Raw genomic sequence first — 19,313 nt, 5'->3', positions numbered from 1 at the left:
GACAGAGAAAGAGAGAGACCAAGAAACAGAGACAGAGACACAGAGAGGACACAGACAGAAAGACAGAGATAGATAGAGGACACACAGAGAGATCAAGACATAGAGAGATAGACACACACACACAGACACAGGGAAACAGAGATACAGAGACAGACGACACCGAGATAGAAAAATACATAGAGTCAGAGATAAAGATGGAGGGGTTGGCGCTGAAATGGATGGGACTGAAGCATGTTATATGCTTTAGGCAGCAGGCATTGGGTCTTGGGTCTGTTTGGTAAATTCTGAGGATGAGAGTCCTCACTAGTCCCTGAGGTGGCCATGCCCATATTTGCTGACCTTTAGCAAAGGTTAAGGACTCATCTGTTCAGTCCAGTCTCTGCCAGATGGATGTTGGCATGTCAATAGGTTTGGTGTGAAGTCAGAGAAATTAATTAATTTCCCAAATGCATCTAGCTAGACAGGCTTTGCTAAAGACGTGATTTTACAAATCAAAAGCAGGAATTGCTAGTTCTCCTTTGATTGTTTTAATTTAGTGTTCGTTTTCCCTTGTTTGCTCAGGAGAGAGAGAGAGAGAGAGACAGAGACAGAGACGGAGAGGGAGAGACAGAGAGATAGAGAGACAAAGAGAGAGACGGAGAAACGGAGACAGAGAGAGACAGAGAGACAGAGACAGACAGACAGACAGACACACACACACACAGAGAGAAAGAGAGAACAAAAGTGAGGAGGTGAAATTCCCACTGACTCCTACTAGGTGTCATTGCCCTTATATATTATATAAACTCTTAATGTGTCCCCTATACTTTAACTGAGAGGGAAGAAGGGGAGCAAGATGGCACAGTGAATAGAATGCTAGAATTGGAGTCAGAAAATTTTTAATTCAAATTAGACTTTGGACACTTCCTAGCTGTGTGATCTTTCTCAGACTCAATTTCCTCATCTGTAAAATGGGGGTGACAACAGTACCTATCTCCCAGGGTTATTGTGCAGATCAAATGGAATAATATTTGTAAAGTACTTTGTAAACCTTAAAGTATCATATAAATGTGAGCTATTATTATTAGAAGGGGAACCAGTTGGTGAATATTTTAGCTAAAAGGCATGCACATGAAGGAGAAGCCAGGTTTGGAGGGATTTTCATTATGAAGGAAGAGATGCTATTCTTCCTTACATGAAGTAAAAACTTTGGATTTGCTCATGGTGGGGAGCAAATAGGAAGAATTCACTAGGAGCTGGCAGGCTGGTATTGCATCTGTTCACCTGTTCAAATTAAACCTGACCCTTATTAGGCCCCATGCAGAGCGTGAACTAAGGAGGCATCAGGCCCAATAAAGCAGTCACTTTCTGGGGAAAAGAGAACTCAAGTGGAAATCTGAAGACCTGTGTCTCTAGACTTTGCCCTGGCTAACTGACACCAAGGGTAATTAACCCTCTCCCTGTTTGGCTTCTGCCTATTCAGCTCCATGGGTTACAGGGGCCTATGGGATAATGGGGAGGGAGTAGAGGAGAGTTTGGAGATCAGCCTGCCAGGGAAAGAGAGCATGGTTGGATTGGAAGAGAAATGGGTCCAAAGCCTGATCAGGCATTGCTCCTGAGTTCTACAACTAAAAGCTCCTAAGATCATAGAATGGAAAGGTACCAGGGGTATGCTGGAGCCAGCTCCAATTGGCTAGTGAGAGTCAATTTGTAAATTTCTAGGCAAATGCTACAAATCAAGACTTGATTTATTGTTTTATTGACTGTCTAGATTTAAGAAGATGATGGAGAAAATGTTTTTTTTCATGCAGATTAAACTTGAAAGAGTGTTATGTATATATTTTGGGGAAGCCAGTTGTTAAACATTTACCAGCATACCACTAGAAGGTATTCTTGATTTTACAAATAAAGAAACTGAGGGTTGGAGAGAAGAGACTTACCCAAGTGCATTCATGGAGTAAGTAGCAAAGCAGGAATCTGAACTTAAATAACAAGCATTAATCTATGCCTTCAAGAAGCTTATACTCTACTTGGGGTAAATATGTACAAAGATCTTGTTGTTGTTGTTGTTTGGTCATTTTGGTTGTATTCAACTCTTTGTGACCTCATTTGGGGTTTTATTGGCAGAGATATTGGAGTGGTATGCCATTTCCTTCTCCAGCTCATTTTACAGATGAGGAAACTGAGGCAAACAGGGTTAAGTGACTTGCCCAAGGTCACACAGCTAGTAAGTGTCTGAGGCTGGATTTGAACTCAGGAAGAGCAGTCTTCCTGACTCCAAACCCAGTGCTCTATCTACTGTGCCACCTAGTCGCCCTGTGTACCAAAATAAGACTATGCAAAATATATAGAGAGTAAATACAAGGTAAGTTGGGGAGAGTTAGAGAGCAGTAACAACTGAGGGGCATCAGGAGAGGATTTGTGTCCATGATGGTGCCTCAGTCGCATCTTAGAGAAACCTATGATCGCATCTCAAAACTTCATAGTGTCCATAGGAAGGTCTAGCTTTTTCCTCCTGCCTGTCCTTCTCCTCCTAAACTCCTAATCTGGGTAGGGCTGGTCACTAGCCATGATTAACAACTGCTTTGCCTAATTGGATTGGTCCCTCTAAGTTGCTTAAGAGAGCAAAGTAGGGTGCTTACTGGCTTATGAACAGGGAGAGAGTGTTCCCTTGGATGGGAGATGCTCATTCTGGGAATCTGAGAGTCAAAGGATGATTTGTGGTCAATGTATCTGGATCTGGAGTTTGTGATGGAGACTCTTCTTAGTGAGGTGATAGGGTCACTGCTCCTGGGCCTCTTTTGTGTGGCTGGGGTCAGACAGGAGGCTAGGGACACATACTGGACAAGAGTCACTTAACCTCTCTGTACCCTAGCCAACAATGTAAACCTCAGAGTTGCAGAGCAGATGCAGATCTGTTCTGGATACGGGAGTTTCCCCAAAGGAAATTCCCTATATTAATGAAATCAGAGTCTAGAGCCACCCTGCCCTTCCCCCCTCCTCCAAAATTTAAATTTGCTGAGGAACTATTTACATTTCAATGAATAAATTTCAGCATATGACATTTAATCTTTTTTTTTTTTTTGAGGCAATCAGGGTTAAGTGACTTGCCCAGGGTCACCTAGCTGGTAAGTGACTGAGGCTGGATTTGAACTCAGGCTTTCCTGACTTCAGGACCAGTGCTCTATTTACTGTGCCATGTAACCTTCCCATTTAACTTTTTAGTTATTCCCTTTAAGACTACATGGGGATTTTTGTACATTCATTCCCATTCATTTTTCCTTTTATGATTGTAGTTAGTATTCTTTTGGTTCTGACTTTTTTTTAGCCTTGCATTATTTCATTAAGGTCCTTCTAGATTTCTTTGTACAATTCATATTTATTGGTATTAACTGCACCATAGCATTCCATTACATCAATGCAGCACAATTTATTTACCTGTTTCCCAATCAGTGAATATTTAGGTTACTGTCACAGTTTGTTGCAATTGTGAATTATGCTGCTATGAAAATCTTTGGGTTTATAACTGAAAAAAATAATACTTTTACAGTATATTCTCAACAGTGGATTTATTGGGTCAAAGTTATTTTTGAAATTTTTGTTGCTTAATGACAGCTCTCCAGATTCCTGGCCACCAGCAAATGAATGAGTGTACCGCCTGCCCCACCAGCATTGAGTTTTGTTGCTTATGATAATAATCATAATAATATTTTAATTTTACCAATATTACAGATGATAATCAAGTACATTTTATTTTGCATCCTTTTGATTATTACTGAGGGTGATTTTTTTCTTGAGGTCATATATTTAATTTTAAAATGACCCAAGGTGAAGAATGGGTCAAAGATTGAACAGTTAGACTGGGGAGTGGGTGGGAGTTGATCTGGGAAAGCTTCCTGGAAGAGAGGAAATTGACTGAGCTGCCTAGGGTGGTTAAATGATTTGTGAAGAGCTGATGAGAAATGAGCTGCTGACCAACTTCATATTCCATCTCCTGATACTCTGAGCTCACCTCCTATGATGACACTGAGAAACCTAGAACTTAATAACTAACTGTGGACTCTACATCAGAATTGCTGGGCTCAGGGCATCTTTTCTTGGAAGTTCATTCTCCTCTTAATACAGGGATGGCATATAAGCCATTGAATCAGAACAGTTCCCATAGCTATAAATGCTGGGGTTGTAGCTACAGTTGTCATTACAGAGATGGTGCCCGAGAGGATGTATCGATAGTCACAGCTACACTACAGAATTCTAATTCAAAACCTCCCTTTCCCACAGAGCAGACACTGTTTATCAGTGACAGTCATTTTAACTTCATTAGCTAGAAGAAGAACATAGTAAAAACAAGTCCTGGCAGCTGTAAAATTCCCTGCATCTGGGCCTCCCTTCTTTCCTCCTGAATACTCATGTATCTGTCTGCCCCTTCTCTCTTGTCAAATCCAAGGATCAATATTTTCTCCTTCATCTTCTGGCCCAGCTAAGGTCCTTTTTAGGAGCTGCTCGGGGAGTAGATAATTTTCTTCTTAGGGGCTGAAAGTTTGCCGAGTCACATGTCAACAGTGACTGGCCCTAAATTAATTGTTCTCTAGTCACACGACAGCGGAAAGAGTTTGAAGGAAGAATAATAGTTTTCCATTTCTACCGGTCCTTTAAGAGGAATGTTTAAGAAGAGACAGCCTAACGTGATTTGATTTTTGTTACTTGACCTTGCTCCGTCTTTCAGGGGAAATCCTAGATGCCAGTAAGATGGCAGAAAGGTGGATGTGGGGTAGGGGTAGGATGTAGAGAGGAGTAAATCCACGCACTGAATCATGAGATCTTGAACTGAGATTAGTCCATACAAGCACTCCTAGGTGTAGCCACTTAGTGACTTTTTCCTCCTGATGCAAAACTAAGTTTTGATATCCAGTCCACTGGTCTTCAATCCTTGCTGTGTGATATCTCAGGCTGTCTTAAAGGGTACTGGGAAATTAATATGTATATATATATATATATATATATATATATAATTTATTTTAATTCTTAAATATGGAGTTATCATATGGTACATTTATCTGGATGGAGAGGATTGAAGGCAGGAAGTAATTATGAAATGAAGTAGATGATGGGATGTCAATTTAAAAAAACAAAAGCAAAAACAAAAACACCTTAGGAACAGCTTTTTTTAGGCTCCATCTCTAGAGATTCCCTCTGATGGGTTTTGGTAAAAGCTACCCTTTTGCCAAAGGCTATGTGGTATTTTCTTCCTATCCACACAGTAGGTACTTAATACATGCTTCTTCCCTCTCCACCCACTCCATCCCCCTTCTCCTGGGTCACAAAGAACAGGGGAACTAGAGGTCAGACTCAGACTTCCCACACCTCCCATGCCGCGTTACTTCTAGAGAATCTCTGAGGTCACTTTCAGTTCTCGATCTTTGATCCTGTGATCGTATAGGGGGAGGAGGGAGAAGCCTGGGCTAGGCTGAAGCATTCAAGTCCAAGAGCGGCCGTCACTCTACATAAATGCAGCCAGGACCCCACCCTATATAAAAGCATGTAACACCCCATCCGTTCTAACTTAGGATCCACCCATCTTCTTTCATGTAAAAAAAAAAATAAAACGATATTTGGAGCAACAATTATATGCAGGACCACTGCTAGATGTCTATCTTGAAAATGGCCAAATCTAGAAGAAACCAATGGTTCTATGAAGGGAAGTAGGGTATGTCAGAAGGAGGAATTGTGAGGGATTACCCCAAGGGGACATATTTATGAAGGGCCAGACCAGAGCTGTATGTAAAGTTTTTCTTCTAATGGAGTCCGAGAAGTGGTGACCAGCTCATCAAAATAAGGGAAGAGAAGTAAGGGAAGAGCATTCCACTTCCTTTTGTCTACCAATGTCATTGGCTGGCTGAGCTGTTAATCAGGAACAGTCCTACTGGCATCAGTTTTAGTTGGTTGGATAATGAAACAAGTGCTGAGGTTGAAGTCAGGAAGCTATAGGTTCAAACCTCACTTCTGATACTTTTACTGTCAGCAAGTACAAGACAATTAACCTCTCTGAACTTTGAACACTCCATAAAACTTATCTACTAAGTCATAAATGAGTTTCAACCTGCATTTCGGAAGGTCCTTCCACACTGGGAGTCCTTCAAATACACCATGCTAGCTGGCCTTGATTGACAAATCACGCAGCCAGTAATCCGGGACACTAGGGAGTGTCCTTATTATCATCCTTATCTTTGATTCAGCACAAGCAAGCAGTAATCTTCTAAAGGACAGCTCCAAAATGGAATCCCAGGACACCATTGTTGATACTGAATCCTCAGTAACCTGCAGCTTAGGACTTCTTTACTACTTTATAAATGAGAGGGAGAAGAACCTTTTTAGCTTGTACATCATCTTGTATAAAGGCAGCCAGGACCCCGTACTACTATATATATATGTGTGTAAATATATGTATATATATGTATATATGTATATACACATACACATATATAAAAATAACACCCCACCTACCCTAACTTAGGGTCCACTCATCTTCATTTATGTAAAAAAATATATATATGTATATAATGTAAATATATTATATAAATATATATCATGTAAATATATGTATTTAGAACAACAGTCATATATGGGACACCCCATTAGATATTTATCTTGCAAGTCTATTTCATTGTCCCAACTATGAGCATTTTTACTGGCTTTTACTATCCCTAGCCTGGAATTCTCTTCTTCTCCACAACCACCTCCTGGCTTCCCTAGCTTCCTTCCAAAAGCATCTAAAATCCTGTTTTCTACAGGAAACTTCCTAAGCCCTCTTAATTCTGCCTTCCCTCTGTTCCTCATTTCCATTTATATTGTCTATAACTTGTTTATAGTTATTTGCATGCCATCTCCTGCATTAGATTGCAAGCTCCTTGAAGGCAAGGAATATCTTTTGTCTTTTTTTTTTTTTGTATCACTACCACTTGGCACAGTGCCTGGCACATAACAGGCACTTAACAAATGTTTATTGACTAATTTTGTCCCTCCCCCTAATCAACTGCTGCATATTGGGCAAATTTTCACAATTGTGTTGACCCACATTTCTATATCCTGTGGAAAATCTTTGGTAGGAGTCCAGACAAACCTTTCAGCCTTCAATGTTTTTCTTCAAGCAGTCTCTTAAAGGCTAATCCAAAGAAGAATGCCAAGAATCCATTCTCACCAAGGACCCTGAAGAAAGGGCACATTTACACCATTTTATCTGCCAATTTATACTCACTACTTCTGACTGCTTCTAGGGTTCTAACGTCTTCGAAAAGAATGATGTACTGCCAGTTTGTTGTTCTCTGGGGCTTCTGAGATCCAAGTAGCAACAAACTGGATGACTGCCTCGATAGCTTTAGCTGGAGGAAGGAGAGGCTTGTCTCAACTCTGCAGCACTGGCTTATTCTGGGAAGACCATGGACCACCTTCTATGCTTAGAAGTAGAACTGAAGAGTCACTGGGCTTTGTATCTGCCCTGAGCAGCCTACTTTTAATCTACAAAGTATTCTTCGGGATTTCCCAGGTGGAAAGTTCCTTATTGCTCTCAAATCATCATTGCCCCCCGCCCAAAAAAAACCTCTAAGGAAATTAGTGATGATACATCTTCCCTACACATAGTAAAAACCCATTTTGTGTAATGGGTCAGGGCTAAGGTCATTGTGTAAAAGTGGAATATTTTTAAAAGGCAATTTACCTTAAGGAATGTGAATGTGTGCCTATGCGTGTGTATGTGTAATACCCTATTCTAATGGATGTGTGTGTGTGTGAATCGTGCTACCATTCTTTTTTTCATTACCAATTACTATACACAAAAATATAGCTGGAGAATACATTCAAGACTCACAAACATCATTCCAATCTTCTTTACTATTCAATCATTTTAATTTTCATGATCTAATTAGAGAGCGAATGAGGCAAGGAGATGGAAGAACAACCCCGACCTGCAGAAGGGTAAACAGAAGCAAGTGAAGTGATTTGGTTAGGGTCACACATGGAATGGAAGAGAACCCGCTCCTCTTGACTCTCAGAGGTCTATGGCCAGCTTTCTGCTGCTGAGCATGTAGCCAGATCCAGCTAAGCAACTCATTTTTTGGCACCCTTTCTATGCTTTGCCTTCCACGAGTACTGGGGATAGCCTGAATATAATGAATCACAGACTTCTCGATGATAAAAGTCCAAGCCAGACATGTCTCTCAGCAAACTCACTCGCTGTCTCTGCCCTCCCAACTCCTTCTCTGTACAGAATATCTCATCTTCTCATGGATCTCTAAAGATTTGAGAATGAGGCTTCTTCCGCAGCTCTAAAAGGTGAAATTCAAAGCCAAGCAACTGCTGCTTTAGCCTCTCCACGTCCTGGTGCACCAGAAATCCAACACAAATCTGCCATGTGCCATCATTTATTGAGCTGAGAATCCATACAAGGTAACAAATGTTTACATTATCATACAGTAAATAAAGCATTTCCAGGGCTTAATAAAAATGATTGTCACTCACTGTGCTTCACAAAAATTTCTTTTAATGAATAAATAATTTGATGAAATCAAAAAAAATATTTACAATATAAACAAATGAAAAAGCTTTGGATCTATTTCACCTGGTCATCTGGTTTGACCTTTTCAGAGTGAATTCCTGTCAAGCCGTTCCTCCGTGAAACATTATCGATCAGAAAGAAACTACCACTCCAGAAAGTTAGCACGGTTTGTTATGAGTTCTTTGTCTGTTAGTTCAGGTAAGCTACGTATACTTTCTGTTATGTATGTGTTAAAATACAAATATTAACTAAAATCATATGTTATCATAAATGCCGGACAACATTCTCCACAGAACAAAAATATACACTTAGCTGTGACAATAACAAAGGATCACAGGCAACAAAATTAAACCTCAAAGGGACAAATTCCTTCATAAGAATATAATTGTGCTCTTTTAATTCAGCAGATGTCTAGGCTGCTCTTTCAAGACGGTGATTATGAACACAGTATCCGACGACCGCAGAGAGTGCGTTTTGTGTTTTTGTCAGGAAGCAGCAATATGGTGGAAAGTAGGCAGTGCAGGCGGGTTTATAAACACTTTCTCAGGCTCTTAAAAAGAGCCAATTATACAAAGCAAAGTAAGCATGACACCGAGAAGTCTTCATCTCATATACACAAACATCATGGGGCTTTGTGGCCCCCCGGGTGGGCGCGAGGGTCTGCAGGGCATCTTTCTCCATCAGCCAGAATTCAAGTATTCTAAAGCAACTTCATAGCAGAACTTGTACTGGTCCTGGGGAAACAGCAAGGAAAAACTGTCAGCCGTATGACAGCCAGCTCCAATTTTAGTTAAAACGGTTATGCCAGATTAGAGACTTAATTGGAGTCCATCAATCTCACCACCCAATATGGGAAAGAAAAAAAGCCACTCTACCAAGCTGTAGAAATACTCAACAGCTCAGATTCTTTTCATGGGATCATAGATTCAGAGCGAGAGAGACCCTCCTCCGAGGCCACTGAATGCCACCCACCCTCATTTTATGGCTGATGAAACTGAGGGGTCACACAGGTAGGATAGAAACCCAGGTTCTCTGACTCTAAGGACAGTGTTCTTTTTTCTGCTCTAACCATCCTCTCTTGCTCCTCTGGGCAAATCTTCCTTTGTTCAGAAAGATAAAAGACCTGAGGAATCAGGCCTCCTGGGAAAGTGCTCAGGAATATGGGCTGACATTGTCATGTGCTAGCCTCATACATATACATACATACAGATATGTATACAGTGACCATGAGGTTGGTAGAGGAAACTAGCAAGGGCCAGTCTCTTATCCCGAACTGTTGGACTCTGCACATCATCATCATCATCATCATCATCATCATCATCATCACCACCACCACCACCACCACCACCACCACCACCACCACCACCACCATCATCATCCTCATCATCAATGTCATCACCATCACCATCATTAATCACTATAGCTAGCATTTATTTGGTGCTTTAAGACTTGCAAAACCCTTTATAAATATCTCATTTGATCCTCACAACAACTTTGAGAGGTTGGTGCTATTACTACCCCTATTCTACAGAGGAGGAAACTGAGGCAGGCTAAGGGGCTTGCCCAGGGTTACACAGTAAGTGTTTGAGGCTACATTTGAACCCTAGTCCTCCTGATTCCAGTTCCAGTACCTTATTCACTGCGCCCCCTAGCTGCCAGGTAAGATAATCAGTATTGACAGATTGCTTCTGGTTGGGTCTCTGCCTTTCAGTTAGGAAGGTGCACTTGTCTATTATCTTGTAGACAGAACTGTATTTCAGTCAGCCAATGAACCAACAAGTATTAATTAAGTGCCTACTATGTGCCAGGCACTGTGCTAAGCACTGGAGACACAAAGAAGGGTAAAAGACAGTTCCTGCCCTCAAGTAGCTTACAGTCTAAAGGGGCTTACAATCATACTCTGTTTGATAAACTCCCACAGATAGCCTTTCTTTTAAATTACTGGTTACTTTTTAAATAGGAGTTGGGGCTTCACATAAAATCCCCATTAATCAGCACCAGATCTCCAGAATAGTTGATTTGAGATCCTTGGAAAGTATTGTGGCATCTGTTTTGTTTTGTTTGATAAGTTAGATAAACAGGCCACTTGCACATGGAAAAGCTCCAGATGCAAAGTACTGCAACACAGCTGCAACACTGCTAAGTACAAAAAAAATCCTTCCTTTTTCCTCCCCACATCTCCCCCCAAAATTACAGATTTGAAAATGATGATGCAAAAATAAAAAAAAAAGTCACACTCCCCCCAAGAAAAACAATCTAGATAATTGTTGGACAATAAGCAAACAAATATGTACAAGTTGTGCGTTGACTCCCCTTTCTTTCTAATGAGGAATGTTCCTAACCAATATAATAAATGATTAGGGTAGGGAACTGGACCTGTGTTTTCATCAGTAATAGGGAACCTCCCAGTAAGTAAATTCCTTCTACCAACACACGTCAGTACCTAATTTATAATTTATAGTCTGAGAGTTGCTGAGAGCTCTGAGACTTACCCAGTGTCATAAAGTTAATATGAATCTGAGTAGGGGCTTGAACTCAGGTCTTACAGACTATGAGACTGACTTTTTAACCTACTACACCATGCTGCCTCTTCCTAACGAGAAGTCCTAAGGTCCACGTTCTGGGATGTGGAAGTAGTCATTTACACCTTAGTGAGAAGTAGTAATGAGGTCACCCTTTGCTGGGGTGGTTTTTGCTAAACTGTTTTTCTTTGCTGTAACGGAAGAGTTCAGTGGGGCAAGGCAGTGGGAGGGAGATGACTGGGAAGAAAAATCAACAGGAGAGCATTTAGGAAAAAGCCAACGGGGAAAAAGAAGAGAAGGCATTTTGGTTTGCCTTTATGCATCAGAAAAGGTTGGCCTACCAGAGCCCTTAGGGAACTCTGGAGGGGAGTCATACAGGAGAGGGAAGTCCCTTGAAGTTCACCCGCTCTTCTTTCAAACCCCACTTTAGGGGAGCCGTTAAATGGCTGAGGTCCAGACTTTTTCATCAGTAGGCATGGCCGTGGCCAGAGTCATAAAAATATATTTTTCTCTCCTATCTTGTCAACTTTGTAAAAGACAATAAAACTATCCCCTGTTCACCAAACCACTTTGTTCTTGCTGGCTACCTCTAGATTACAGATGAAATATGATTTTACCCTGCCTTATCCCATGCGTCAGAAGACAGGACGTCAGAAGATAAGGCATTTGGATTTGACACCTATGGGGAGAAGGTGGTAGTTCATGTAAGATTCACATTTGACAGTAACTGACTTTAGCTAACTCTCTGGATGCTGTGAATGCTTCAGTCTCACATCAATTATGAACCTGGAAGTTGGTGAATGTTTGCCTGAGTAAGAGACACCGTGTTTAAAGTAGAGAAGAAAGTCCCTGACTTGGAGTCAGAGATCAATTTCTGGCCACACCATTTGCTTGATGTATGACCCTAGACAAGTCAATTGAACTCCATGAGCCTCCGTTACCTTATCTGTAAAATGCAGGTGGGGGCCACTGGGAGGATCAAATGACAATTTGTATAAAGCACTTTATAAATGTAAAGCTTTAACATTAATGTAAATTACTGTAGACAGGATTCTTGTTTTGTTGGATTTGATGGCCTCTGAGGACCATTCCAACTCTGAGTCCTGTGAATCTAACAATTACACTTAATTTATTTGTCCTAGAGTACTGTTGTTTTCAAATGAATCATGGTGCCCATTGCACGCTACAAGGAAACTTGGTTTGTCTTCAACTATGGCTCTGATACCTGCTTCCCAGGATTGTTGTAAAGATCAAATAAGATATTTGTAGAGTGCTTAGCACCTTGTCTAACACATAATAGGGACTTCATAAATGCCTGTTTTCTTCTTATCCATCTTCTTTCCCTGGGATATAATTTCTATTCATTTTCATTCTAATTGAGAATTCCTTTTACATTTAATGCTTTCCTTCTCACATGAGGATAAGACAGATAGGACAAAAGATATTAATGGATTTTATAGATGCGGAAACTGAGGCTCAGAAGAAGTTGACGTGCCACAGGTCATATAGTGAGCTGCACAAATCTGGAACTTTCTTCACTATGCTACCTCCTCCTTCAAGGAAGGCTTTCCCGTCGAAAATAAGTTCTCTACGGAAAATAACTGTTTTCTTTTTCATTTTTCATTTGGTTTTTATATTTTGAGCACCTAGCATCGCACCTTACAGAGAGGAGATACTTAATAAATGTTTGTTGAATTGAACTGTTATTATAACCACCAAAAAGATAAGACTATTATAAGCATGGCCACATACATACATGTAAAAGGCATTCTTTAAATGTGACAAATAATCATAATATATTTCCACCAGTTCACATTTAAAAATATGTCTACTACCCCCTCGCTTCCCATTAGGATATTGATTCTTTATCTGGATTCTACCAACCCCTAAAGGGTCCATGGATTGAGTTCAGGGAATCCATGAACTTGGATAGGATAAAACGTCTTTACTTTGACTAGCTTCTAAACGAAATTGAGCATTTCCTTCAATCATGAATTTTGAAAAAAATATTTTGAGAAGGGGTCCACAGGCTTTGCGGCATAAAGCCAAAGGTTCAGAACCCCTAATGGGGAGGGTCCGAATAGATAAATAAAATGAACATTCTTTAGTATTCACCTGTAAAAAAAATTACTTGTCCTGGGTGGATAGCTATTTATTAAGCCAATGTTGTTCTAACATTTATTATTTTGGGAGTTAGTAACCTGAAAAATTTAAAAAAAATCCTTTAATTGAAAAAGTTTCAAAACCTTTTTCAACCTAATGATGGTACTGTCATGCTGGCCACAAAAAGAGTAGTAATATTTCCATTATTTTTGTGCTTTATAGAAATGACACAGATTTTTACCACTGAAACCTCAGGGACCCCCATTCCCTTTTATGGAAAAAATGGTTTTGTGCATGGATCTAATTGTGCAATTAATTTCAATGACTACTAGAACCAGACAGGAACATTACCTCGTTCTACTCCTTTAACATATTAAAATGCATTAAGTGGTGAAATGTAGTTGCTGGCCTGGGGCCACAACACAGGCAAAGAAACACAGAAGGGATTTCACGCTTCAGTGCTGGCGACCTGCACCCCTGGAAGTCATTGAAATTGCCCTGTCGTACTCATGACTATCATTCTCAAAATGAATCTGCCCTCTCCCATCTCATCCCCACTAAATAGATTGCCAATTCCACAGTATGTGATTACTGGCTTCTGGATTAGTCAAATAAGGGAAGCAGGCAGGAACACAACTAATTACAGCCCCGACCTTCCAGCATCTCCTAAGAGCCTGAAATTTTCTTGCCCTGCACACTGATTATATTTGATCACCAGGTACAGGTAGTCTTCTGCACAGCAGTCTCTTCTTTCAATTCCTTTGCTTTTGAGCAGTATAATTAAGCCATGTGAGGTGTCCCTCTGCTTAGGGAAGAGAATCTTCTCCTTGTTTCTAGATGCTTCCACTTTCAGCCTCATCAGCTAGTTTCAGGCATGAAAGGAGGGCAAAAATGGAATGTGTACTGACAAAGAAGAGACTAGCTCACTGCTAGGACCCAAGCATAGAACCATGGAGTTGGTAGAGATCTTCAAGGCCATCTAGTTTAACCTTCCCCAAAGCATGAATGATTTCTACAACTTCACTGACAGGCAGTTATGCCACCTTCACTGGAAGATGCTCAGTGATGGGGAGCTCACTACCACTCCAAGAAAGCCCACTCCACTTTTGAGCTGCTTTGCTTTTTAGGAAGTTTCTTTTTTTTCTCATATTGAACTAAATTCTGCCATTCTGTAATTTCTCACCATTTTGAATTCTGCCTTAGGGACCAATCAGAACAAACCTTGTCCCTCTTTTATATGACAATTCTTCAATCCATCCATCTTTCCCCACTTCATTTTTGTGGGTTAAGCATCTTAAGCTCCTTCAACTAATTTTTTTAAGGATCAATTGCTATGCCATTTGTGGTATGGTTTTAAGTCTGCCCACCATCCTGGTTTTCCTATACTGGACATACTCTAGCTTGATATGGTACACCAAATTAGACTCAATAGTTCACCTATGGCGCACATAGTGAGATTACAATTTCTCTATGGACACTGAAGTTCTAGTAATATAGTCTAAGATAACATTTGGCCTCTTTGGCCACCACATCCCTCAGTTAAACTATTTTGAGTTAGAGGTCCATTAAAACTTTCGTGTCTTGGCGAAGCTAGGTGGTACAATGGATAGAGCACTGGCCCTGGAGTCAGGAGGACCTGAGTTCAAGTCTGGCCTCATGACCATGGTAATGGTCATTAAGTGACCAGTCACTTAATCCCGATTGCTTCAAAAAAAAAAACCCAACAACTCCCCCCAAACAAAATAAAAAATAAGACAATAGTCAAATTAGTCAAAATAGTAAAAAAAAAAAAAAAGACAAAATAGTCCAATAATTTAAGGCACAGCTAGGTGGTGCAGTGGATAGAGCACCAGACTGGAGTCAGGAGGACCTGAGTTCAAATCTGGCCTCAGTCACTTGACACGAACTAGCTGTGTCACCTTGGGCAAGTCACTTAACCCCAAATGCCGCACCAAAACAAAACAAAAAACAACTTCCATGTCTTTTTTCACTTGAAAGGCTTCCTAGAGCTACGTCTCCCTCATCTTGTACTTATATAGTTGATTTTTAAAACTCAGACCTACAGCTTAACACTTTTCCCTGCTAACTATCATTAGCTTTAGTCAATCATTCTCTAGCCTGTTAAGACCTTTCTGGATCTTGCCTCTTTCATCCAATACATTTATTTTGCTACGTTCAAAGTTCACCACCAAGCCATCACATTTCTTTCATCTAGGTCACTGAAAAAATAGCAGAACAGGACCAGGGACACTTCACTAGAGGTACCTCATTCAAGTAAACACTAATCCATTAACCATATTCTTTGAGTTGGCTTCGTCATCGAAATGTGAGCCCATCTAATTGTATTAGTACACAATTTATAATGGGGCAGCTAGGTGGTGCAGTGGAGTCAGGAAGACTCATCTTCCTGAGTTCAAATCTGGCCTCTGGCATTTACTAGCTGTGTGACCCTGGGCAAGTCACTTAACCCAATCTGCCTTAGTTTCCTCATTTGTAAAAGGAGCTGAAGAAGGAAATGGCAAACCACTACAGTATCTTTGCCAAGAAAATCCCAAAATAGGGTCACAAAGAGTCAAAAATGACTGAACAACAACAATAACAACACAGTTGTTAATTCTCTATTTTGGAAAGATATTTTTGAAAGACTTTGCTGAAAATCCAGACACAGTAAAGTTCAATACATTCCTTTGATTTACTAGTCTAAAAACCTTGTCAAAAAAAGGATATGCAGTTAGTGTGGCATGACCTCTTCTTAATGAACTCATGCTGGCTTCTAGTCATTGCCTCTTCTCCTTTTAAATGCTTATACCATTCATTCCTTCAGCAGTGGGGCACCTTCCTCTGCTATGTGCTCTCTAATGCGACAGACAATCACTCAAACAAGATCAGTTTGATCTCTAAACAGGGAAAAAAAACACTAATGGATTAAAAAAATGCTCGTTATCCAGATTTTATCTATGATAGACACTGTGGATGGACAATGAACTTGCCCAAACTTGAATAGAAAGAAGAGAATGAGCTCTGAACAAACACTGGGAAAACTGTACAGTGATTTCAACAATCTCAAGCTACCTCCTGATATAAGAATCCATCTTTTTAATATTGATAAGTATCTAGCACATAGCAGGTACTTAAAAAATGACTGGTGACTGACTGGTGATGCAATATGACTATGGAAAAAGAGGTGGGCCAGTCACACAGTTAGAGCAAGAGATAACAGACGGTCAGTCTGAGTTGCATGGGTACCTTCAAAATGTTAAAAAAACAAAACAAAACAAAACTAGAAGGAGGTCTGTAGCATATTAGATAAATCCTCAGTCAAGAACTTTTGGGAGAATATGGACAAAAATCTCATAAAATAAGAAGGTGAGGATGGGGTGTGATCTGTACCACTGGAGGCTTCCAAATTTTATCAATAAGTACCTGCCATCTCTCTTGCCCCGAATTAGGGCAAGAAAAGAAAGCATAATAGTGGGAAACAATGCTTAACAAAACTCTCAGCATTGTGAAGAATCAGTCAATCAACAAATATGCACATAAAGGCCTTTGAGATCCTGACTCAAAAAAAGTATCATTTTTCTGGGAGCAGGTACAGCTTGGCTTACTGGCCATCTGGGGACATCAAATACTCACCACTGTCTAAGTGGGAGAGAAGATTCAAAGAGAATACTCTCTAGTGGTTTCCTGGGGCAAAGCTCCTCTCCCTGCTCCATCTGCCTTTTGAAACGAAGATGGTTTGGCCATTTGCAATTTTGATCTAGGATTTTATTCTTACAGATTGTTCAACTTAAAACAAAAATCATTAACACAGATTGTATTGATGTGAAGGAAAAGAGGTCCACATACACTAATGATTCAAGGTAGAATTATTCGGTCCAATGTTCTCATTCAGGTTATAGAATGTGTGGCTAGCTGCACTATTTGCCGGTGTGACCTATAAATCAATAAATATTACCATTCATGGAACCACTTCCATTTTTATGATAATGTGACATAAATGGATAATCACAGACTTTATGTATGTATGTATGTATTTATACATATATAATTATTTATTTACACTTTTTTTTTTGGTGGTCCCAGGTTAGAAGTTTAGTGGCCACTCATGGGCCCTATCCCAATTCTGATTGGCAAAGAAAACTGCTCCATCTTTCTGATCTGGTGTGGTTTGCTCCTCCCCAGGCAGCCTGGTGGTCCTCTGCACCTGGGGGCCCACCACATTGTTGCTGGATTTAGTATAGACATCCAATTGACTTGAGCCATGTTGCAGCTCAGAACTCTTGCATTCAGGAGTCACCAGCCTCTGCCTCCAGAGAAGCATGGACTACAGGCATGCACCACATAGGCCAAGTCTGCCTTTATATTTTTAAAAATTATACATGGCTCTTTCTATGTTCCAATTCCTTTAACAATACCACACCTGAGTCTCCTTTACAAGACTATTTGATCATTAGCAACACACACTGCTAAGCATTGAAGGGACAGTAGATTCTCTCTCTTACCCCTCGTGGACTCATGATTCCAGTTGGCTTTGCATCTAGCTGGAAGGATATTTTAATGTTATTTGAGTGAGGTTTGGAATTACAGATTGTAGTACAATGGAGAACAGGGCATCACAAGACAGAACAGCGCACCAGATGGGAGTCAACAGAGACAAAATCAGGTAAGCCAGCTTTATTGAGGAGAAATACAATTGGGGAGATGGACACAGGTCAGCTAGGAACCCACTGAATGGGTTCTGAAATGGGTGGTTTCTTCTAGGGTTCTTCTGTGGGCCAAGCAAGATCAGGTATTGGGTAGGGGGAAGCGGGCATCCTTAACTTGGTGTGCAGAACCAGGTTTGGGGACTGGTGTTGGTTCATAACTGGGGGGATAGCTGGGAAATTGGTAGCTAGTGAATTGGCTACTATGTAGTTAACTACCATTTAGTTAACAACTACTCACAACTACATGGTCTATATTTAAGTGGGCCTTTCAAAGTACCCATTTTTTTCTTATGGCATCATCAAGAATTTTAGCATCGAAAGATAACTTAGAGGTGTGTCTAGCTCAATCTGCTTATATTACAAATGAAGAAACTGAAACCTGAAATAGTAATGCGACTTGCCCAAAGTCTCAAAGTAAGTGGCAGAGCTGGGACTCAAACCCTTGTGTCCGCTCCCTAAATCCTGGTACCCTTTGGGCAAGCTCAGTCTCCTCAAATAATCAATCAATCATTCAACAAGCACTTATTAAACACCTACTATGCGCTGGTCATTCTGCTAGATACAAAGATACCAATGTGAAAGGGAGACAACCCCTACCCTGAAGGGCTGCTAGACAGATAAAGAGATGTACACACACACATTATACACACATACACACAAGGAGACTCAGGTCCAGTGTCTCCAAGGGAAATGAAACATAGAACTATCTATCTATATAAAGCAGCATATGTAAGTAAATAAAATCAATAGTGCTTTTGCAGGTCAAGACACTAACAAATGAGGGAATCAAGAGAGGCCTCCTGTAGAAGTGGCAGTGGAGCTAAGCCTTAAAGGGCACCACAGACCCAAGGAAGGGAGGGATCCCAGGCATGGGGGAGAGCCTTTGTAGAGCTGGGGGATGGGACGTTCGAGATGGGGAACAGCCGGCACAGGCCAGTTTGTCTGGAGCATAGAGAACATGAAGGGAGGTTGGGGAATTTAATAAAAGTTCAAGAGCTTATGCCAAAAAAAAAAAAAAACCCCAAAAAAACCTTATACGAAGCTGAGCGTTGGGGGAAGGGCTGGGAAACTGCTACAGGTAAGCTAGTTTTCTTGGGACTGGAGCATCTTCAAAGGAATTGTGACATAAGGAATGTAAGCTCCTTGAGGGCAGGGGCCATTGTTTCATTTGTGTTTTTGCATCTCCAGCACCTAGCAGAGTGCCTGGAGCATAATAAATGGATTAGATTGGAATAAAACTAATAGTTCTAGGAAAGCCATGTAAAATCTTAAATCTAGAAAACAAATTTTTTTCCTCTGGGTTCTCCTAATTCTTTAATGGGAACACAAGGTTGACTGAGGAGAGAACTTTGAAGACGGCCTAAAATGAGGGGGTTAGGGCGATTCCCACATAATTCTCCTGAACACACACACACACACACACACACACACACACACACACACACACACACA

The 19,313-nt window shown here is 40.6% G+C and overlaps 1 protein-coding gene across 5 annotated transcripts in view; it reads right to left on the bottom strand.

The window, feature by feature from the left end:
- Positions 1-8,380: 8,380 nt before the first annotated feature.
- LOC114031828 (receptor-type tyrosine-protein phosphatase mu) overlaps positions 8,381-19,313 on the bottom strand; it is a 958,139-nt gene continuing 947,206 nt past the window's right edge. For all 5 annotated transcript variants that reach the window (XM_027846963.1, XM_027846964.1, XM_027846965.1 and 2 more), the window contains one exon: positions 8,381-9,264. In XM_027846963.1, the coding sequence (XP_027702764.1) occupies positions 9,211-9,264 (54 nt within the window). In that variant the 3' untranslated portion in view covers positions 8,381-9,210. The remainder of the gene's footprint in view (positions 9,265-19,313) is intronic.

The sequence above is a fragment of the Vombatus ursinus genome, unplaced genomic scaffold, assembly GCF_900497805.2.
Source record: "Vombatus ursinus unplaced genomic scaffold, bare-nosed wombat genome assembly UNPS02015255.1, whole genome shotgun sequence".
In the NCBI taxonomy this organism is placed as follows: Eukaryota; Metazoa; Chordata; class Mammalia; order Diprotodontia; family Vombatidae; genus Vombatus; species Vombatus ursinus.
This window is presented reverse-complemented; position numbering and strand designations above follow the sequence as displayed.